This window comes from Lagenorhynchus albirostris, chromosome 2 (assembly GCF_949774975.1).
Source record: "Lagenorhynchus albirostris chromosome 2, mLagAlb1.1, whole genome shotgun sequence".
NCBI lineage: Eukaryota > Metazoa > Chordata > Mammalia > Artiodactyla > Delphinidae > Lagenorhynchus > Lagenorhynchus albirostris.
The window spans coordinates 40374643-40399479 of record NC_083096.1 but is presented as its reverse complement, the minus strand read 5'-3'; the positions used below and the strand labels follow the sequence as shown (position 1 = coordinate 40399479).

The window sequence follows — 24837 nt, the reverse complement described above, 5'->3', positions numbered from 1 at the left end:
TTTGAAAGACTATTTTAATCACAAGTTAATAAATCATTGCTAAGATGAATATAAAAATTTAAGACAGAAGAATTCCTTACCTGTTGTACAAACTTCTGATCAATGTATCGCTTTGCAATGCTAGGCTGGAAATCAGGGCTCTCCAAAAACCTTAAGAAGAATTCATACACCAGCTACAAGACAAAGTGAAATAAAAGCTAAGATGGTGCCTATAAAATTTTACCTTAAGTCATTACTTCACACCAAAAACATACCTCCCTTACCAACTTAGTAAGGATATTTCAGATCTCATTAAAAAATGTCATGAGTTGGTAACAGCTTTTAAAAAACTAAATATATATGCACAGTTTGGTCTCCTAAGCTAGTAGATTTTGGGATTTATTTATTGTGTTGCATCATTCATTGAAAATATTAACTTACAGGAGCCAGAAAACAAAGATAATGCCTATAAAATATTTCATTTAGAAGATAATGCCTATAAAATATTTAATTTAGAAGACTATTTTGCACTCCATACTCACTGGGAACCCTTCTCCAGTGGACCACTAACCTACCTCAGCTTAATCTCCAGAGTTCCTTAAATGCAGGATCAGAAACCTCCAGGTAAGAGTAAACTGAATTATAAGGGGCAGTGTATCAATACCAACTAAAAAAAAAGAGAAGAACTTCAAGTCTTTCTATAAAACTACAGTGGGAAAAAATCCACACTTGGGAAGTAATGAACCAAATCATATAAGTACAGGGCTCAGGAAGAAATGTCTGTGCACCACAGTGAATAAACTAGAAGTCCTAACAAGCCTTCTACTAAAAAGTGCCAAACATCTTAAAAATACAGTATTCCCCGCTTAACCATGGGAGCTAAGTTCCAAGACCCCCCCACTGGAAGACTGAAACCTCAAATGGCACCAAACCCTATTTTCTGTTCATATCTTCTAACCACAAATTTAATGACTCTTCCATCTTAACTAAGCACTGTGGGCATAACTTTTGCAGTCTGAGGTGTGACAGCAAAACTAGCACGATTCTTTTCCTTCCTCAGAATTTCACAGATAGAAGATTCATTCTTACCATAGATCTTAGCAACCTCAGCATATGCTTTTTTCCTTTCCTTATTGAGAACTTTCGCCTTTTGCTTAAAGGAAGCACTTTACAGCTTCTCTTTGGCATGTCTAAACTGCCAGCATCACCACTCTCGCACTTTGGGGCTGTTACTCAGTAAAACATAAGGGTTACTTGAACGCAAGAACTGCAATACCATAACAGTCGATTTGGTAACAGAGGTAGCTCCTAAGTGACTAATGGGCTGGATATGCTGGACAAAGATATGATTCACATCTCGATGGGAGATTTCAACATGCTACTCAGAATGGCGCACAATTTAAAGCTTATGAATTGTTTATTTCTGTAATTTTCCACTTAATATTTTCGAACTGCAGTTGATCCCAGGTAACAAACTGCAGAAAGCAAAACCGTGGATAAAGGGGGACTATTGTAATAGCAAAATATTCACTTGCTGCCACAAATCAGAATTAAAAGTAATGTTTAGTTCAACTTACCTACATCACACCTACATCTACCTTTCAAGGAGAAAGGCAAAAACACTAAACTTTTTTTCTATGGTAACCTAATAGCTATAAAAGGCAGGAGTCTAGCCCAAAATGTGCCTTAATTTACTAGCTATTAAACAACATATTAAGCTGGCACCCTAAAAACAAAAAAGGAGGATTAGATCCCAAAGTAAAAACAGTCATTCAATAAACATTTAGGTAGCCAGTTAGGCCACAATACAGAACGGAGGCGGGGAAAATTGCTACACGAAATTTACAGACCTCACAACATACAAAAAGCATTACCAGATCTAAGCTCTATCATTCACCACAGAATAGCAAATTTTTACTGCAGTGAGTTCAATAATATGCTAAGGCTAACAACAGTTTTGGGATCTGAGTAAATATTGTTTGTTTGATTCATCTTTGCCCAACTATGCAAAAAGAGTGATGCTTATCTGGTCTAATTATTATCTAATTTAATATTTAATGTTAAGTATGAATTAAGAATATAATGAGGGCTTCCCTGGTGGCACTGTGGTTAAGAATCCACCTGCCAATACAGGGGACATGGGTTCGAGCTCTAGTCGAGGAAGGTCCCACATGCCGTGGAGCAACTAAGCCCGTGCACCAAAACTACCAAGTCTCTGCTTTAGAGCCTGTGAGCCACAACTACTGAGCTGGAGCACCACAACTACTGAAGCCCATGTACCTAGAGCCCACACTCTGCAACAAGAAAAGCCACCACAATGAGAAATGTGCACAATGCAACGAAGAGTAGCCCCTGCTCACTGCAACTAGAGAAAGCCTGTGCGCAGCAACGAAGACCCAATGCGGCCAAAAATAAATGAATAAAGTAAATAAAATTAAAAAAAAATTACCATTCTACCCACTACCAGTACCTCCCATCAGGGGAATTGCACAAGCCTCTTAGATAGCCTCATCCACCAGAGAGCAGACAGCAGAAGCAAGAAGAACTACAACCCTGCAGGCTGTGGAACAAAAACCACAGAAAGGTAGGCAAGACGAAAAGGCAGAGGGCTATGTACCAGATGAAGGAACAAGATTAAGCCCCAGAAAAACAACTAAATGAAGTGGAGATAGGCAATCTTCCAGAAAAAGAATTCAGAATAATGATAGTGAAGATGATCCAGGACCTCGGAAAAACAATGGAGGCAAAGATCGACAAGATACAAGAAATGTTTAACAAAGACCTAGAAGTATTAAAGAACAAACAAACAGAGATGAACAATACAATAACTGAAATGAAAACTACACTAGAAGGAACCAATAGCAAAAGAACTGAGGCAGAAGAACGGATAAGTGACCTGGAAGACAGAATGGTGGAATTCACTGCTGCAGAACAGAATAAAGAAAAAAGAATGAGAAGAAATGAAGACAGCCTAAGAGACCTCTGGGAAAACACTAAATGCAACAACATTTGCATCATAGGGGTCCCAGAAGGAGAAGAGAGAGAGAAGGACCCGAGAAAATATTTGAAGAGATTATAGTCGAAAACTTCCCTAACATAGGAAAGGAAAGAGCCACCCAAGTCCAGGGAGGGCAGAGAGTCCCATACAGGATAAACCCGAGGAGAAACATGCTGAGACACATAGTAATCAAACTGGTAAAATTTAAAGACAAAGAAAAATTACCGAAAGCAGCAAGGGAAAAACGATAACATACAAGGGAACTCCCATAAGGTTAACAGTTGATTTCTCAGCAGAAACTCTACAAGCCAGAAGGGAGTGGCATGATATATTTAAAGTGATGAAAGGGAAGATCTACAACCAAGATTACTCTAGCCGGCAAGGATCTCATTCAGATTTGATGGAGAAATCAAAAGCTTTACAGACAAGCAAAAGCAAAGAGAATTCAGCACCACCAAACCAGCTCTACAACAAATGCTACAGGAACTTCTCTAAGTGAGAAACACAAGAGAAGAAAAGGACCTACAAAAAGAAACCCAAAACAATTAAGAAAATGGTCATAGGAACATACATATCGATAATTACCTTAGACATGAATGGATTAAATGCTCCAACCAAAAGACACAGGCTTGCTGAATGGATACAAAAACGATACTCATATATATGCTGTCTACAAGAGACCCACTCAAGACCTAGGGACAAGTACAGACTGAAAGTGAGCGGATGGGAAAACATATTCCTTGCAAATGGAAATCAAAAGAAAGCTGGAGTAGCAATACTCATATCAGATAAAATAGACTTTAAAATAAAGAATGTTACAAGAGACAGGAAGGACACTACATAATGATCAAAGGATCAATCCAAGAAGAAGATATAACAATTATAAATATATATGCACCCAACATAGGAGCACCTCAATACATAAGGCAACTGCTAACAGCTCTAAAAGAGGAAATCGACAGTAACACAATAATAGTGGGGGACGTTAACCCCTCACTTACACCAATGGACAGATCATCCAAAATGAAAATTAATAAGGAAACACATGCTTTAAAGGACACAATAGACCAGATAGATTTAATTGATATTTATAGGACATTCCATCCAAAAACAGCAGATTACACTTTCTTCTCAAGTGCACACAGAACGTTCTCCAGGAGAGATCACATCCTGGGTCACAAAACAAGCCTCAGTAAATTTAAGAAAATTGAAATCGTACCAAGCATCTTTTCTGACCACAACACTATGAGATTAGAAATCAATTACAGGGAAAAAAAACGTAAAATACACAAACACATGGAGACTAAACAATACGTTACTAAATAACCAAGAGATCACTGAAGAAATCAAAGAGGAAATCAAAAAATACCAAGAGACAAATGCCAATGAAAACACGATGATTCAAAACCTATGGGATGCAGCAAAAGTAGTTCTAAGAGGGAAGTTTATAGCAATACAAGCCTACCTCAAGAAATAAGAAAAATCTCAAATAAACAATCTAACCTTACACCTAAAGGAACTAGAGAAAGAAGAACAGACAAAACCCAAAGTTAGTAGAAGGAAAGAAATCATAAAGATCAGAGCAGAAATAAATGAAATAGAAACAAAGAAAACAGTAGCAAAGATCAATAAAACTAAAAGCTGGTTCTTTGAGAAGATAAACAAAATTAATAAACCATTAACCAGGCTCATCAAGAAAAGAGGGAGAGGACTCAAATCAATAAAATTAGAAATGAAAAGGAGAAGTTACAACACACACTGCAGAAATACAAAGCATCCTAAGAGACTACTACAAGCAACTCTATGCCAATAAAATGGAAGAAATAGACAAATTCTTAGAAAGGTATAACCTTCCAAGACTGAACCACGAAGAAATAGAAAATATGAACAGACCAGTCACAAGTAATGAAATTGAAACTGTGATTAAAAATCTTCCAACAAACAAAAGTCCAGGACCAGATGGCTTCACAGGTGAATTCTATCAAACATTTAGAGAAGAGCTAACACCCATCCTCAAACTCTTCCAAAACATTGCAGAGGAAGGAACACTCCCAAACTCATTCTATGAGGACACCATCACCCTGATACCAAAACCAGACAATGATACTACAAAAAAAGAAAATTACAGACCAATATCACTGATGAATATAGATGCAAAAATCCTCAACAAAATACTAGCAAACAGAATCCAACAACACATTAAAAGACTCATACACCATGATCAAGTGGGATTTATCCCAGGGATGCAAGGATTCTTCAATATACGCAAATCAATCAATGTGATACACGATATTAACAAATTGAAGAATAAAAACAATATGATCATCTCAATAGATGCAGAAAAAGCTTTTAACAAAATTCAACACCTATTTATGATAAAAACTCTCCAGAAAGTGGGCATAGAGGGAACCTACCTCAACAAAATAAAGGCCATATACGACAAACCCACAGCAAACATCATTCTCAATGGTGAAAAACTGAAAGCATTTCCTCCAAGATCAAGAAAAAGACAAGGATGGCCACTCTCATCACTATTATTCAACATAGTTTTGGAAGTCCTAGCCACGGCAATCAGAGAAGAGAAAGAAATAAAATGAATGCAAATTGGAAAACAAGAAGTAAAACTGTCACTGTTTGCAGATGACATGATACTATGCATAGAGAATTCTAAAGATGCCACCAGAAAACTACTAGAGCTAATCAATGAATTTGGTAAAGTTGCAGGATACAAAATTAATGCACAGAAATCTCTTGCATTCCTATACACTACCGATGAAAAATCTGAAAGAGAAATTAAGGAAACACTCCCATTTACCACTGCAACAAAAAGAATAAAATACCTAGGGAGAAAAAAGACCTGTATGCAGAAAACTATAAGACACTGATGAAAGAAATTAAAGATGATACCAACAGATGGAGAGATATACCATGTTCTTGGATTGGAAGAATCAATATTGTGAAAATGACTATAACACCCAAAGCAATCTATCGATTCAACGTAATCCCTATCAAATTACCAATGGCATTTTTTACGGAACTAGAACAAATCATCTTAAAATTTGTATGGAGACACAAAAGACCCTAAATAGCCAAAGCAGTCTTGAGGGAAAAAAGTGGAGCTGGAGGAATCAGACTCCCTGACTTCAGACTATACTACAAAGCTACAGTAATCAAGACAATATCGTACTGGTACAAAAACAGAAACATAGATCAATGGAACAAGATAGAAAGCCCAGAGAGAAACCAATGCACTATGGTCAACTAATCTATGACAAAGGAGGCAAGGATATACAGGGGAGAAAAGACAGTCTCTTCATTAAGTGATGCTGGGAAAACTGGACAGCTACATTGTAAAATGAAATTAGAACACTCCCTAACACCATACACACAAAAAATCTCTAAATGGATTAGAGACCCTAAATGTAAGACCAGACACTTTAAAACTCTTAGAGGAAAACATAGGAAGAACACTCTTTGACATAAATCACAGCAAGATCTTTTTTTGATCCACCTCTTAGAGTAATGGAAATAAAACCCAAAATAAACAAATGGGACCTAATGAAACTTCAAAGCTTTTGCACAGCAAAGGAAACCATAAACAAGACGAAAAGACAACCCTCAGAATGGGAGAAAATATTTCCAAACGAATCAACGGACAAAGGATTAATCTCCAACATATATAAACAGCTCATGCAGCTCAATATAAAAAAAACAACCAACCCAATACAAAAATGGGCAGAAGACCTAAACAGACATTTCTCCGAAGAGGACATACAGATGGGCAAGAAGCATATGAAAAGCTGCTCAACATCACTAATTATTAGAGAAATGCAAATCAAATCTACAATGAGGTGTCACCTCACACCAGTTAGAATGGGCATCATCAGAAAATCTACAAACAACAAATGCTGGAGAGGGCGTGGAGAAAAGGGAACCCTCTTGCACTGTTGGTGGGAATGTAAATTGATACAGCCATTATGGAGGACAGTATGGTGGTTCCTTAAAAAACTAAAAATAGAATTACCATATGATCCAGCAATCCCACTACTGGGCATATACCCAGAGGAAACCATAATTCAAAGAGACACATGCACCCCAATGTTCATTACAGCACTATTTACTATAACCAGGTAATGGAGGCAACCTAAATGCCCATCGACAGACGAATAGATAAAGAAGATGTGGTACATATATACAATGCAATATTACTCAGCCATAAAAAGGAACGAAATTGGGTCATTTGTAGAGATGTGGATGGATCTAGAGACTGTCACACAGAGTGAAGTAAGTCAAAAAGAGAAAAACAAATATCGTATATTAACGCATATATGTGGAACTTAGAAAAATGGTACAGATGAACCGGTTTGCAGGGCAGAAATTGAGACACAGATGTAGAGAACAAACGTATGGACACCAAGGGGGGAAAGTGCTGGTGGGGTGGTGGTGGTGGTGTGATGAATTAGGCAATTGGGATTGACATGTATACACTGATGTGTATAAAACTGATGAGTAATAAGGACCTGCTGTATATAAAAAAAAAAATTTACCCTTAAGAAAAAGAATATAACAAGAAAAAATAGAAGTTGATAGTAGTTTTTTATTTATAAATAATTTTCTAATCAACCAACTATATAGATAATTTTGCTTTGGGCCAACACATGCAAAAAGATATACAAAAATTATCAGAGTCTTGTGAAGTGTTAGTACATTCTCACAAACTGCTATGCAGTTTCACTGGCACAACCTGCTCAGTGCCTATTTTCATCTCTAATACTGGGCTACTGTGATATTGTGATAAAATAAGAAATATATATTTGGTCTTCATCCCTGGTTATTGGCAGAGGGCTCCTAAACCCGTGGAATTTCCTAAGCGATAAAGAGTGAGAAGAAGATCTTTTGTTATTCATAATAAGCCCCTTTCAACCACAGTTTATGGTTATGAGTTTATGCTAATGAGGTGACTCTGGAGGATGAAGGCTGGTTATCAGAGGAACCAACCATAGTATCAGAGGGTTGGAACTTTCAGCCCAAGCCCCCATCCTCCAGGAAGGGGAGAAGAAGATTGAGTTTAACCACCAATAGCCAATTATTTAATTTATCATGCCTACGTGATACAACCATCAGAAACATCCTAAACAAAGGGGTTTGAAGAACTTCTGGGTCGGTGAACACGTCAAAGTGCTGGGAGGGTGGTTCATGGAAAATCCAAGCCCCTTCTCCACACCTTACCCTATTCATCTCTTCTATTTGGCTATTCCTGAGTTATATCCTTTATAATAAACTGGTAACAGTAAGTAAAGTGTTTCCTTGAGTTCTGTGAGTTGTTATAACAAATTATTGAACCAGAAGAGTGGGTCATGGTAACCCCAGATTTATAGCCAATTAGAAGTATGGGAGGCCCAGACTCTCGACTGCCAACTGCAGTGATGGCAAGACCCCAGTCTTGATGGACTGAGCCCTTAACCCCTGGGGTCCTTGCTAACTCTGGGTAGTCAGTGTCAGAATGAATAAATTGTAGGACACCCAGTTGATGTTCACAGAGAACTGAAGAATTTCTTGGTGCGGAAAATCTATATATTTGGTGTCAGAAATGTTGAGGGTAGAAGAAACAAGTTTTCCTTTAACTATGTTTAGTGTGAACAGATAGCAGGTAAGCTCTGAAAAGCTCATTCACGTACTGGGGAGGTAAGACAAAAATAAAAACATATAAAATGGTATATACACAAAAACTATATGGCACAAACTATGAGTTCAGGAGACATTTAGGAAAGGGCTATATCACTGTGGAATAAGGTCAACAGGAGAGTTTTAAGGAGGACATAAAACTTGAGCCCTGCATTAGGTGTGATTTTGGACAAATCAAGAAGAAAGAGGAGGGCTTTTATAAGAAAGGTAGATGTCTCAAGAAGAAGATGGTGTAGCGTAGGGGCTGGTGGGTGTGAAATCAGAGACTCTTTATGCAGATTCCAAGTTAAAAGCTGTGGTAAGGAGGGGCCAAGTTAGCCCTGAGTCAAGCATGGCATGCATTCAGGGCTTGAGGCTTATTAGTTTTAACAGTAATAGCATGTCTTTTGGAAGACTTACATGACATCAAGCTCCAGATCAACATGAATCCTCTAAATCACATATACAGTTGAAACCTGTGCCTATCACAGATCTGACATATCATTTCTTACACAGGTTTCATCTGCATCACTTACCTGACACAGTGAACATTAATTAAGTGACCACTCAAGATGAGTAGCAAAAAGCTTTTATGCAACCAACTTAGCACCACTGAAGAGATGATGACAAAAGGTTAAATACATGTTCAGTAATCCCAAACAGAGGTAGAAAAACACGAGTGACCTACAGAGCTAAAAATCTTCAATATGGCACAACTAAGGCCATGCTTCTATAAAACTTTACCCCGCCCCCACTGTCACTCTCTCTATACCCTTTATTCTGCATTACTTTTTTTCTTGTATTTATCACACCCTGACATAGTATTATTTATTCTTTTCCCCTAGAGTGCAAGACAGTTTGCTTATTACTTCAATGCTTTACCCCCAATATTTAGAATAATGCCTGAAACACAAGAGATGCCCAATAAATATTTGCTGAATGAATGAAAATCATAGTTGAGAAACTGTATTTGTATTTCTGTATTAAAGTTTCTCTATGTTCTTCCACATGAAAAAATAATTTGCTCCAAGAACCTAACAAACAGTGCTGCAAAGGGACAATAGATACTTTCAGCAATGGGCTTATTTCTCTAATAAAATGGCAATCTCCACATATGTTCAAGGTCCTCCTATTCCTTTAATCCAAAAAATACCCTAAAAGATGAAAGATAACTAAAAAGTGTAAGGAAAGAAGGATAATCTTAGCATTCTATTCAGTACTGACTGTGTCCTTCCTAAGGCAGTTAAAATAAAATACGTAAAATTCTGGTCTTTACCAATAAAAGATTTTAGAAGGCACACCACAAAAGAGCATAGATCATTAATGTATTTGAAAATAAGACCTATATAAAAAGCTAAAGGAACTAGAAATGTTTGGCTTAGAAAGGCAAACTTAAAAGCAACTTTAATGATTTACAAATACACAGAGGCTCTTTTTCAAGGAGTATGCTGACTGAATGTTTTCCAACCTCCATTAAGAGGAAGCTAATTTAAATGGGGCTTTAAAAATTGATTTAATATTTGAAAGAATTTATGTAAGAATTAACGTCTACTAAATTCAATGACGGATATTAGGGAACACTGCCTGGTACATAGCAAACACTAACAAAATCTTAGTCCTATAAGAATCTGGGTTGTTGTTTTTTTCTCCTTTTAAAAATAGGACGTATTCTGCACAAACCTTGAATAGCTTAAATATGATCAGCCTATTTTTCCGCTGCTCTTTTAACCATAATAATTAAAAAGATAATTAATAACAAATAACTATTTACAATTAAAAAGGTCAAAGTAATGAAAATGTTTCTCAATCTTAAAATAAGGATAAAAGATGTTCCTTTTCTATTTCTGTGCATAAGTGTTGGTGCACTAAGTCATAGTCCCTATAATTTTTGATTCTTAGAACATGCAAATATTTAAAATATAGCATCTGGTCAAGAGCTATTTGGATGTGAAGGTGTACATTATAAAATATATATGTCCCCACTTTAAATTTCTACTTATACAGATCATAAAGAAGAGCCTCTAGTTCCTCAAATCAAGTTATCCTAAAAAGGTCTGTGTTCTATTCAGTATCCTACATAATTACATCTTAATTATCTGTGCCAAAAAAAGAAGATAGTTGATAAAAGAAAATAAAAATACTACATAACCTGCCTGTATTCCAAGCTAGTATAGCAGTCATGCCTCTCTAATTATCTAGAAGTAGGCATATAGAAAATTACTATCTTGTTGGTCTTCAATAAATACAAAGCAATAATACTTAGGAAAGAAAATTTAAAAATAACTTATAGCTGTTTTACATCAATAATTATCATATAATACTCAGTAAATTAAAAGATATGGCCAGATAGTGATCCCCAGTGCTAAAATGGCCTTTTGTTCTTTTCTTCTGTGTTTCTTTATTCCATTTATTCCATTGTTCATTAGTATTTCCGTTACAGTGTGGAAAAAAAAGTAAAAAGAAATTGTAAATTAGCACCTTTTTAGAAAATTCACAAAAAGTTGAAGAAACAAAAATTTGAAAGGTCTGAAATTACTTGAGATTATTCCCCTCATTAACTAAATTTAATATTTATTTTTCATCCTGGCAAATTAATTTCTAGCATCAAAGACCTGATAAGCTATATGTAAAATGTAAACTTTTAGTACAAAAAAAAAAATTCCAGGTGACATGATTCAAGATATATTAACAACAAGGAATGCAATTTTCATTGAGCAAACTTCCTCAGTGCTATACTCTCTATAAGTTCATTCATCAGAACAGCTTTAACATTCCACTCTAAAAAAAGTATGATGATGTAGCTACTGACAAATCCTATCAATCAGTTCACTTCGCATTTAACAGACCATCTGACTGCCAAATTTAAAAACTGTATACCAAATTTTAGTTACTAGAAAGATTTTTAACTATAAACATATATATCCAGAGCAGAGCCTTTTAATCAGAAGACCATGGCTATGTAATATTTCTTGGGTATCTATGAATTTGTCTTGAGAGAAAACTCATTTTTAAAAAATCATATTTTGAAAGCAACTCACCATCTCCTAAAATGTTAAGAACCACTAGTTCCAGTGAATTTAAGTAAACTTCAAATCATACCAGTGAAAAACAGAAAGCACTTTGTATATATGGCTGAATATTTACAGTTAATTCCCAAGGGCATATAAAAATATCTTAATGGAAAAATTGTTTTTAAAAATTCAAAGACTGAGATTTTTTTTCAGGTTATCCAACTACATGTGATTAAAAATATATATAACTTACTGGCTAATGAGAATTTCATGCTTTTAAAACCTTTGCATCATTAAACCTATTATATCACTAATTTTATACCAACTATGGCATGAAATTTCAGATGAACCCTGTGCAGTGCTATTAAAACATAGTTTACCACTTCAGTTTTTCTATTCTATAAGCTCTAATGTGCTGATAAATCTCAAAAATTTTATCAGTTTACACTAATCCTAGGATTCCTCTTCCATTTTATTTGGATGTATAGGTGCTAGACAGAGTGAATAAATAATGAGGCAGACTATTGCTTTAAAGTGTCCCAAATAGTTTAGAATATAAATTTCTTTCTCATCTTTTATAATAAAAATAGAATGAAATGGCACGAATAAATATAAGTCCTGGTAAAATAAAAACTCAACAATATAATCTGGAGGAATTCCCTGGTGGTCCAGTGGTTAGGTCTCCACACTTTCACTGCTGAGGGCCTGGGTTCAATCCCTGGTTGGGGAACTAAGATCCCGCGAGCCATGTAGTGCGGCCAAAAACAAACAAACAAACAAACAATATAATCTGAAGCAACACCGAGCACCCATATATAAAAGCAAGGTTCCTCTCTATCTCCCAGGAACTATGTAGAAAATAGCTGATGTTATCCATCCTATTGTCATTAACAAATCTATCATTTTTCATTTTATTCAGGATAGACTCTTGCCTCCAATGGTTCAAGCCTGTGGCAGGCATTGTTGCTTAGCTAATCTAGCACCCATTCCCTTTCCCCTGCATGTCTCTACTACTGAAGCTGGAAAAACTAAATATTGATTCTGTCAGTCTGCCTTTCAACCAGAGTAATGGAAAAATGAAAAAGAGTATGGAAAAAAGAAAAATTAAAGACAATCCAACAAAATTAAGAAAGAGATAAGAAAAACAAAAAGATTTCAAGAGAAAGTGATATATATAGACAGAAGCAAAGAGCCAACATATGAATAGCAGGTATTCCCAAAGAAGAAAACAATGGGGTGGAACAAAAGAAATACTAAAAAGTATTATTGAAGAAAACTTTTCAAAAATAAAAGTGTTTTTTTTACAGCAAAAGAACACTATTCAACTGGGAAAACTGATGTAGAAAAAATCAACACTTATGTATAGACCAAGAAAAGCAATTGGCAGGACTTCCCTGGTGGCGCAGTGGTTAAGAATCCGCCTTCCAATGCAGGGGACATGGGTTCGAGCCCTGGTCCAGGAAGATCCCACATGCTGAGAAGCAACTAAGCCCGTGTGCCACAACTACTGAGCCTGCACTCCAGAGCCCGCGAGCCTCAACTACTGAAGCCAGCATGCCTAGAGCCTGTGCTCCACAACAAGAGAAGCCACTGCAATGAGAAGCCCATGCACCGCAGCAAAGAGTAGTCCCTGCTCGACGCAACCAGAGAAAGCCTGTGCGCAGCAACGAAGACCCAGTGCAACCAAAAAACAAAAACAAAAAAACAACTGGCCATTAAAGGAAAAATATCCTTTGGGCGTCCAGGCATAAAGACCAAGAATATAAGAGGAAAAAAATCAGACTGAAATAAGAAGACAATGGAATAACATATTTAAGGTACCTAAGGAAATTAAGAAGCTGAACCAAGGATTTTATATCAATTCAAATTGATCTTTAAACATAAATGCTAGACACAAACTGAGATGAAACAGGCAACAACTCAGGAAATAGTGGTCCCATGAGCCCTTCTACTAAAGAATGAGCTTCAAATTACCAAGAAATGGTCAGAGAAATTTTTCATAAGGATTGATAGTAAATATTAAATATATTACCTGTAGAACTAATGACAAGTGTTGGGCATAAAGGTGACAGAATAGTATAAAATCAGTTATATATTCTAACTATGTACAACTATCAAAAATAGGGAGTTGGAGGAGGGGAAGGAGAAGAGTATGGGAAATAGAAGAAGCTCTGAATTGCCATGTAAGTATTTACTGTGAAAGTAAAAGGCTCACCCCCTGCCACTTTCCGCCCTTAATGTCCATACATCTGTTCTCTACATCTGTGTCTCAATTTCTGCCCTGCAAACCTCTTCATCTTTACCATTTTTCTAGGTTCTGATTATATGTGTTAATATACAATATTTGTTTTCCTCTTTCTGACACAACTTTACTCTGTATGACAGTCTCTAGATTCATCCACGTCTCTACAAATGACCCAATTTCATCCCTTTTTATGGCTGAGTAATATTCCATTGTATATACGTACCACATCTTCTTTATCCATTCATCTGTTGATGGGCATTTAGGTTGCTTCCATGACCTGGCTATTGTAAATAGTGCTGCAATGAACATTGGGGTGCATGTGTCTTTTTGAATTCTGGTTTTCTCTGGGTATACGCCCAGTAGTGGGATTGCTGGATCATATGGTAATTCTATTTTTAGTTTTTAAAGGAATCTCCATACTGTTCTCCACAGGGGCTGTATCAACTTACATTCCCACCAACAGTGCAAGAGGGTTCCCTTTTCTCCACACCCTCTCCAGCATTTGTTGTTTGTAGATTTCCTGATGAAGTCCAATCTAATTGGTGTGAGGTGATACCTCACTGTAGTTTTGATTTGCATTTCTCTAATAATTAGTGATGCTGAGCAGCCTTCATGTGCTTCTTGCCCATCTGTATGTCTTCTTTGGAGAAATGTCTATTTAGGTCTTCTGCCCATTTTTGTATTGGGTTGGTTGTTTTTTTAATATTGAGCTGCATGAGCTGTTTATATATTTTGGAGATTAATCCTTTGTCTGTTGATTTCTTTGCAAATATTTTCTCCCATTCTGAGGGTTGTCTTTTCGGTTGGTTTGTAGTTTCCTTTGCTTTGCAAAAGCTTTGAAGTTTCATTAGGTCCCATTTGTTTATATTTGTTTTTATTTCCATTGCTCTAGGAGGTGGATCAAAAAAGGTCTTGCTGTGATTTATGTCAGAGTGTTCTTCCTATGTTTTCCTCTAAGAGTTTTAAAGTGTCTGGTCTTACATTTAGGTCTCTAATCTATTTAGAGATTTTTTGTGTGTATAGTGTTAGCGAGTGTTCTAATTTCATTCTTTTACATGTACCTGTCCAGTTTTCCCAGCAACACTTAATGAAGAGACTGTCTTTTCTTCACTGTATATCTTTGCCTCCTTTGTCATAGATTAGTTGACCAAGGTGCGTGGGTTTATCTCTGGGCTTTCTTATCCTGTTCCATTGATCTACATTTCTGTTTTTGTGCCAGTACCATATTGTCTTGATGACTGTACTTTTGTAGTATAGTCTGAGGTCAGGGAGTCTGATTCCTCCTGCTCCGTTTTTTTCCCTCAAGACTGCTATGGCTATTTGGGGTTTTTTGTGTCTCCATATAAATTTTAAGATTTTTTGTTCTAGTTCTATAAAAAATGCCATTGGTAATTTGATACGGATTGCACTGAATCTGTAGACTGCTTTGGGTAGTATAGTCATTTTCACAATACTGATTCTTCCAATCCAAGAACATGGTATATCTCTCCATCTGTTTGTATCATCTTTTATTTCTTTCATCGGTGTCTTACAGTTTTCTGCATACAGGTCTTTTGTCTCCCTAGGTAGGTTTATTCTTAGGTATTTTATTCTTTTTGTTGCAGTGGTAAATGGAAGTGTTTCCTTAATTTCTCTTTCAGATTTTCCATCATTAGTGTATAGGACTGTAAGAGATTTCTGTGCATTAATTTTGTATCCTGCAACTTACCAAATTCATTGATTAGCTCTAGTAGTTTTCTGGTGGCATCTTTAGGATTCTCTATGTATACTATCATGTCATCTGCAAACAGTGACAGTTTTACTTCTTCTTTTCCAATTTGCATTCATTTTATTTCTTTCTCTTCTCTGATTGCCGTGGCTAGGACTTCCAAAACTCTTGAATAATAGTGGTGAGGGTGGCAATCCTTGTCTTGTTCCTGATCTTAGAGGAAATGCTTTCAGTTTTTCACAGTTGAGAATGATGTTTGCTGTGGGTTTGTCGTATATGGCCTTTATTATGTTGAGGTAGGTTCCCTCTATGCCCACTTTCTGGAGAGTTTTTATCATAAATAGGTGTTGAATTTTGTCAAAAGCTTTTTCTGCATCTATTGAGATGATCATATGGTTTTTATTCTTCAATTTGTTAATATGGTGTACCACACTGATTGATTTGCGTATATTGAAGAATCCTTGCAGCTCTGGGATAAATCCCACTTGATCACGGTGTATGAGTCTTTTAATGTGTTATTGAATTCTGTTTGCTAGTATTTTGTTGAGGATTTTTACATCCATATTCATCAGTGATACTGGTCTGTAATTTTCTTTTTTTTGTAGTATCTTTGTCTGGTTTTGGTATCAGGGTGATGATGGCCTCATACAATGAGTCTGGGAGTGTTCCTTCCTCTGCAATGTTTTGGAAAAGTTTGAGAAGGATGCGTATTAGCTCTTCTCTACATGTTTGATAGAATTCACCTGTGAAGCCATCTGGTCCTGGACTTTTGTTTGTTGGAAGATTTTTATTCACAGTTTCAATTTCATTACTTGTGACTGGTCTGTTCATATTTTCTATTTCTTCGTGGTTCAGTCTTGGAAGGTTATACCTTTCTAAGAATTTGTCCATTTCTTCCAGGTTGTCCATTTTATTGGCATAGAGTTGCTTGTAGTAGTCTCTTAGGATGCTTTGTATTTCTGTGGTGTCTATTGAAACTTCTCCCTTTTCATTTCTAATTTTATTGAGTCTTCTCCCTCTTTTTATTGATGAGTCTGGCTAGTGGTTTATCAATTTTGTTTATCTTCTCAAAGAACCAGCTTTTAGTTTTATTGATCTTTGCTACTGTTTTCTTTGTTTCTATTTCATTTATTTCTGCTCTGATCTTTATGATTTCTTTCCTTCTACTAACTTTGGGTTTTGTCTGTTCTTCTTTCTCTAGTTCCTTTAGGTGTAAGATTAGATAGTTTATTTGAGATTTTTCTTGTTTCCTGAGGTAGGCTTGTAATGCTATAAACTTCCCTCTTAGTACTGCTTTTGCTGCATCCCACAGGTTTTGGATCATCGTGTTTTCGTTGTCATTTGTCTCTAGGTACTTTCTGATTTCCTCTTTGATTTCTTCAGTGATCTCTTGGTTATTTAGTAATGTATTGTTTAGTCTCCATGTGTTTGTGTTTTTTACATTTTTTTCTCTGTAATTGATTTCTAATCTCATAGTGTTGTGGTCAGAAAAGATGCTTGATATGATTTCAATTTTCTTAAATTTACTGAAGCTTGATTTGTGACCCAGGATGTGATCTATCCTTGAGAATGTTCCGTGCACACTTGAGAAGAAAGTGTAATCTGCTGTTTTTGGATGGAATGTCCTATAAATATCAATTAAATCTATCTGGTTTATTGTGTCATTTAAAGCATGTGTTTCCTTATTAATTTTCATTTTGGATGATCTGTCCGTTGGTGTAAGTGAGGGGTTAACGTCCCTCACTATTATTGTGTTACTGTCGATTTCCTCTTTTAGAGCTGTTAGCAGTTGCCTTGTGTATTAAGGTGTTCCTATGTTGGGTGCATATATATTTATAATTGTTATATTGTCTTCTTGGATTGATCCCTTGATCATTATGTAGTGTCCTTCCTCACCTCTTATAACATTCTTTATTTTAAAGTCTATTTTATCTGATATGAGTATTGCTACTCCAGCTTTCTTTTGATTTCCATTTGCATGGAATATGTTTTTCCATCCTCTCACTTTCAGTCTGTATGTGTCCCTACGTCTGAAGTGGGTCGTTGTAGACAGCATATAGATGGGGTCTTGTTTTTGTATGCATTCAGCGAGCCTGTGTCTTTTGGTTGGAGCACTTAATCCATTCACGTTTAAGGTAATTATCGATATGTGTGTTACTACTACCATTTTCTTGTTTTGGGTTTGTTTTTGTAGGTCCTTTTCTTCTCTTGTGTTTCCCACTTAAAGAAGTTCTTTTCGCATTTGTTGTAGAGCTCGTTTGATGGTGCTGAATTCTCCCAGCTTTTGCTTGTCTGTAAAGCTTTTGATTTCTCTGTTGAATAGATCCTTGCTGGGTAGAGTAATCTTGGTTGTAGGTTCCCTCTCATCCCTTTAAATCCCTTCCCTTTCATCACTTTAAATATATCATGCCACTCCCTTCTGGCTTGTAGAGTTTCTTCTGAAAAACCAGCTGTTAACCTTATGGGAGGTCCCTTGTATGTTGTCATTTTTTCCCTTGCTGCTTTCAATGATATTTCTTTGCCTTTAATTTTTGTCAATTTAATTACTATGTGTCTCAGCACGTTTCCTCTTGGGTTTGTCCTGCCTGGGACTCTCTGTGCTTCCTGGACTTGGGTGGCTATTTCCTTTCCCATGTTAGAGAAGTTTTAGACTATAATCTCTTCAAATATTTTCTCGGGTCCTTTCTCTCTTCTCCTTCTGGGACCCCTATAATGCGAATGCTGTTGCGTTTAATGTTGTCCCAGAGGTCTCGTAGGCTGTCTTCATTTCTTTTCATTCTTTTATCTTTCGTCTTTCCACAGCAGTGAATTCCACCATTCTGTCTTCCACGTCACTTATCCGTTCTTCTGCCTCAGTTATTCTGCTATTGATTCCTTCTAGTGTATTTTTCATTTCACTTACTGTATTGTTCATCTCTGTTTGTTTGTTCTTTAATTCTTCTAGGTGTTTGTTCTTCAATTCTTCTAGGTCTTTGTTAAACATTTCTTGCAGCTTCTTGATCTTTGCCTCCATTCTTTTTCTGAGGTCCTGGATCATCTTCACTATCATTATTCTGAATTCCTTTTCTGGAAGGTTGCCTATCTCCACTTCATTTACTTGTTTTTATGGTATTTTATCTTCTTCCTTCATCTGGTACATAGCTCTCTGCCTTTTCATCTTGTCTGTCTTTCTGTGAATGTGGTTTTTGTTCCACAGGCTGCAGGACTGTAGTTCTTCTTGCTTCTGCTGTCTGTCCTCTGGTGGATGAGGCTATCTAAGAGGCTTGTGCAAGTTTCCTGAAGGGAGGGACTGGTGGTGGGTAGAACTGGCTGTTGCTCCGGTGGGCGGAGCTCAGTAAAACTTTAATCTGCTTGTCTGCTGATGGGTAGGGCTGAGTTCCCTCCTTGTTGGTTGTTTGGTCTGAGGAGACCCAACAGTGGAGCCTACCAGCCTACCTCTCTGGTGGGGTTAATGGTGGACACTGAGAGGGCTCACGCCAACGAGTACTTCCGAGAACTTCTGCTGCCAGTGTCCTTGCCCTCACGGTGAGACACAGCCAGCCCCGGCCTCTGCAGGAGACCCTCCAACACTAGCAGGTAGGTCGGTTCAGTCTCCTATGGGGTCACTGCTCCTTCCCCTGGGTCCCAATGCACACACTACTTTGTGTGTGCCCTCCAAGAGTGGAGTCTCTGTTTCCCCTAGTCTTGTCGAAGTCCTGCAATCAAATCTTGCTAGCCTTCAAAGTCTGATTCTCTAGGAATTCCTCCTCCCATTGCTGGACCCCCAGGTTGGGAAGCCTGACGTGGGGCTCAGAACCTTCACTCCAGTGGGTGGACTTCTGTGGTATAAGTGTTCTCCAGTTTGTGAGTCACCCACCCAGAAGTTATGGGATTTGATTTTATTGTGATTGTGCCCTTCCTACCGTCTCATTGTGGCTTCTCCTTTGTCTTTGGGGTATCTTTTTTGGTGAGTTCCAGTGTCTTCCTGTCGATGACTGTTCAGCAGTTAGTTTTGATTCCAGTGCTCTTGCAAGAGGGAGTGAGACCACGTCCTTCCACTCCACCATCTTGAACCAATCTATATAATAAATTTTTATTACCAATTTTCCAATAATTATGAGGAGTGAGTTGTCACACAGTGGCATTAGGGCAAGAAGACTATCCCTCCCTCAGTCTCAACTAAAAAAATGTGCTACAGAGATGGACTTTTGCAATGGCAGAGTGAGGACTTCAGTAAATTTGCTATCTCACAAAAAACAATGAAAAACAGTTTGAGCTGGCAGAAGAAAGGTCAATAGAGATTATCTAGTTTGAGGTGTAGAAAGAAAGATTGAACACAAAATGAACAGAGCTTCAGAGACCTATGGGATACCATCAATCATACGAAGATATACATAATGGGAGTCTCAGAGGGAGAGGAGAAAGATGAACAAAAATAGCTGAAGAAATAGCTAAAAACAACCGAAATTTGATGAAAAGTATTAATTTATACAATGAACTATTAAGTGGAGCTCACTGAAGTCCAACTAGAATAGTCAAACAGATGCATATCTAGAGACATCATAATCAAACAGACAGAAAGTTAAAGACAAAGAAAATTTTCAAAGCAGCAAGTAATAAATAACTTATCACATACATCAGATACTAAATATGGTTAATAACTGACTTGTCAAAAGAAAACCATGGACACCAGAGCACCAATAGGATGACACCTTCAAAGTGTTGAAGGAAAAAGGCAGTTCACCAAGAATTCTATATCCAGCAAAACTCTCCTTCAAAAATGAAGGGAAAATTAAGATTCCCAGATCAACTGACAAATAGGAAATACTATTGTGCCTTACAGGAAATACTAAAAGGAATCCTTCAGGCTTAAATGAAAGGACACCATATATAACTTGAATCCACTGGAAGAAATAAAGAGGTAAAGGTAACTACATAGGTAAATATAAAAGACAGTATAAATGTACTTTTATTTATAACTCTTTTGTTCTCCTGCTTTACAAGACAACCACATAAAGCAATAATTACAAAACTGTGTTGATGGGTGTACAATGTATAAGCATACCTTGGAGATATTGCAGGTTTGGTTCCAGACCACCATAATAAAGCGAATATTGCACTAAAGCAAGTCACATTATTTTTTTTGGTTTCCCAATGCATATAAAAGTTATGTGGGGAGGGTGGGAGGGAGGGAGACGCAACAGGGAAGACATATGGGAACATATGTTTATGTATGACTGATTCACTTTGTTATAAAGCAGAAACTAACACACCATTGTAAAGCAATTATACCCCAATAAAGATGTTAAAAAAAAAAAAAAAAGTTATGTGTACGCTATAGTCTCTTAAGTATGCAATAGTATTATGTTTAAAAAAAGTGTACATACCTTAATTTAAAAATACTTTATTGCTAAAAAATGCTAACCATCATCTGAGTCTTCAGGAAGTTGTAATCTTTTTGCAATAATAACATCAAAGATCACTGATCACCATAAAAAAATATAACAATGTAAAAGTCTGAAGTATTCCAAGAACTATCAAAATGTGACACTGAGACATGAAGTAAGCAAATGCTGTTGGAAAATGGTTCTGATAGACTTGTTCAACACAGGATTGCCACAAACCTTCAATTTGTAAAAAATGCAATATCTGCAAAGTGCAATAAAGTGAAGTGCAATAAGATGCTATTTTATGTCTGCATAAAGATCTAATTTGTATGACAGTAATACCACAAAGGAAGGGCGAGGGAATGGAGGTATACTGGACCAAAATTTTGTATACTACTAATAAGTTAGTATTCAACCAATCTAGATCGTTTTAAGATGCTAATTGTAATCCCTAGGGTAACTACTAAGACAGTAACTCAAAAAAATATAGTTAAAGAAACAAGCGAATTAAAATGGTACACTAGAAAATACCTATTTAATACAAAAGGTAATAATGGAGGAATAGAGGAACAAAAAAGATATAAGACATAAAACAGCAAAATGGAAGACATACATCCTACCTTATCAGTAATTACATTAAATGTAAATGGATTAAATACTGCTCAAAAGGCAGAGACAGTCACAACTGATTAAAAGAAAAAAACAAACAAACAATAAACGGGTTCCAACTACATGCTGCTTACAAGAAACACTATTTATTTATTTATTTACTTATTTGCCATGCTGTGCAGCTTGCAGGATCTTAGTTCCCTGACCAGGGAATGAACCCAGGCCCTCAGCAGTGAAAGTGGAGCGTCCTAACCACTGGACCACAAGGGAATTCCCAAAAAACACAATTTAGATTCAAAGAAACAAACAGATAAGAAGTAAATGTATGGAAAAGACATATCATGCAAACAGTAACCAAAAGAGAGTTAGACAGTGGTAGTTAGACAGTAAATATCAGAAAAAATGAACTTTAACACAAAAACTGTTATTAGAGTTATAATGATAAGGGACATATCCAAGAGGAAGATAAAACACTTATAAACATATGCAGCTAACAACAGGGCCCCAAAAATTCCTGAAGCAAAAACTGACAGAACTGAAGAGAGAAATAGACAATTCAACAACAATAGTTGGAGACTTCAATATCTCACTTTCAATAATGGACAGAACTAGACAGAACATCAATAAAGAAACAGAAGACTTAAACAACCAACTAGATCTAAGAGATTTCAACACAACACTCCACCAAACAACAACAGTATACGTGGTCTTCTCAAGTACACATGAAACATTCTCCACGATAAACCATATGCTAGACCATAAAAAGAAGCCTCAATAAATTTAAAAGGATTGAAAACTTCAAAGTATATTCTACAACCACAATGGAATAAAATTATAAATCAGTAACAGAAAGAAATCTGGGAGTCACAAATATGTAGAAATTAAACACATTCCTAAATAACTAATGGGCCAAATAAATCACAGAGGAAATCAGAAAATATTCTGAAATGAATGAAAACAAAAACACAACATATCAAAATCTATGGGAAACAGATGTTAAACAAAAACTTGTACATGAATGTGTAACATTCTTAACAGCTCTAATCACAACACCCAAAAGGTAGAAACCATCCAAATGTCCATCTACTGATTAATGGATAAACAAAATGTGGTATGCCCATACAATGGAATATTATTCAGCCATTAAAAGGAATGACATATTGATACACGTTACAATATTGATAAACCCTGAAAATATTATGTTAAGTGAAAGAACCCAAACACAAAAGGCCACATATTATATGACTCCATTTATATTAAATATCCAGGACAAGCAAATCCATAGAGACAGAATGTGGATGAAAAGCTGCCAGGGGCTGTGGGGGTGGGAGAATGGAAAGTGACTGTTAATGACACGGGGGTTTCCATTTGGGGTGATGAAAAGGTTATGGAACTAGATAGTAGTGATGGTTGCATAGCATTAAAAATGCACTTAATGCTACAGAATACACTTTAAAATGGTTTAAATGGTAAATGTTAAGTGTATTTTACCACAATAAAAAAAGTGAAAAGCAATATTTTGAGAAAAGAAAATGTTAAGAAAACATATTAAAAGTCAAGTACTTTAAGGCTTCCCTGGTGGCGCAGTGGTTGAGAGTCTACCTGCCAACGCAGGGGATGTGGGTTCGTGCCCCGGTCCAGGAAGATCCCACATGCCGCAGAGCGGCTAGGCCTGTGAGCCATGGTTGCTGAGCCTGCGCTCCACAACGGGAGAGGCCAAAACAGTGAGAGGCCCACGTACCGCCAAAAAAAAAAAAAAAAAAAAAAAAAGTCAAGTACTTTAAATAGACACTCAGGTCTAAAACAGAGTTCTGTGATTTCAGCAGAATATCATAAATGTAAAAATTGTCAATACAAAGTTATGTTCCATACTTGTATGTGAGGCCAAGAGGCCTCAAGTGTGGGCTCATCCTCTTCTGGATCAAAATCTGGATTATCACTTGGAGGAAGAGTTCGGAAGATGTTAGCACTGATCTGTAAAGAAAAATAAATTTAGATTCATGTTCTAAATAAACATATGTTTTTGTTGCTTAATTGAATTAAAAAATGCAAAATGAAATATTTTTAAGATAACTTTATTTAAGAAAAAGGTTAAGTTGTGGCTGTAAACTTAGTTCAAAACCTATAAATCTCTTCAAGATATGAAGGCAGCCATTTGTTTCTCTCTTTTCTCTGTCCCATAATTCTGACTTCTATAGATATCAAACTTCGTACAGATTACCTCTAGACTCCTCTTCCTTAAATCACAAGTTTTTCTTTCCAAGTTTTGCTTTAAAAAAAAAGAGGATGTGAGGGAACTGGGCGGGGGGGGGAGCGGAGCATAAAGTTCCTAACTCTCCCTATCCCTAACTTGATTCTTTTCATCTTTCCACAACTCCCCCCATATCCTAACCCAGCCATTTACTTACCTTATAACCCAAGAGTTTGGTAAAATATCTCTTACACATACACATCACGCTAAAGAAGAGGAGGATGGGGGTAGAATACTTTCACTGTCATTACAGACATAGTTATTCACTGCCATTACAGACATAGTTATAATACCCCATGATGACTTAATTTACTGTATTTCATTAACTCTGAGCATTTTTTTAAAAAAAATATTAATCTCTCTGAAATAAGGATATGCTTTGAGACTCTTCATTTCAGAGTCTTCATTTTAGGTTATAACTTCATCTTTCACATTGTCTGTCTTAGTACCAAAGTAAACTACATATCCTTTTTCTCTAGCAAAGGATGGATTGTGAGCCCAACTCAAAATTCGTTGAAGAATGATAAACAGACTGACAGACCAAATGGTTTAGTAAACATGTAAGGCCCTAATTTTGAGGGGTTGGTCATTTAAGATAAATTATTTGGGGAACAGAGGATAAGACAAGCGTTGTTTGGTGGTGCAAGCAAATTCCCAACCATCCTTATGAAGTAGCATCTATGGTAATCCAAATAACTGCTAACAGTCAATTACTATAACCATAAGACTTAGAAAGTTATAATCCAGAATTTGATTTGCTAGAACTCAAAGCCAGTATATGAAGGCAGAGCCAATAAATAGTTTGATAAATATCAATTTCACAGAGTGGCAGAAAGTCATAGATAGAACTTGAAAAGGAAATATATCCCATAGGAGGGCATAATTTGCCTTTGAAATCATACTTATTATTGTTGGTAGTAAAAGTTAAACCTTGTAGCCACCAATAAAATTAACTGTATACAGCAAATACACAGAAGAGCTTTAAAGAACTAAGTGGGTGAGTTGG

The 24837-nt window shown here is 36.4% G+C and overlaps 1 protein-coding gene across 1 annotated transcript in view; it reads right to left on the bottom strand.

Moving 5' to 3' along the window:
- PPP2R5A (protein phosphatase 2 regulatory subunit B'alpha) overlaps window positions 1-24837 on the bottom strand; it is a 91917-nt gene that overhangs the window by 17715 nt on the left and 49365 nt on the right. Inside the window, exons 3-4 of the mRNA XM_060130997.1 lie at window positions 23453-23554; window positions 81-173 (exon numbers count right to left, since the gene is read on the bottom strand). Of these exons, the coding sequence (XP_059986980.1) occupies window positions 81-173; window positions 23453-23554 (195 nt within the window). The remainder of the gene's footprint in view (window positions 1-80; window positions 174-23452; window positions 23555-24837) is intronic.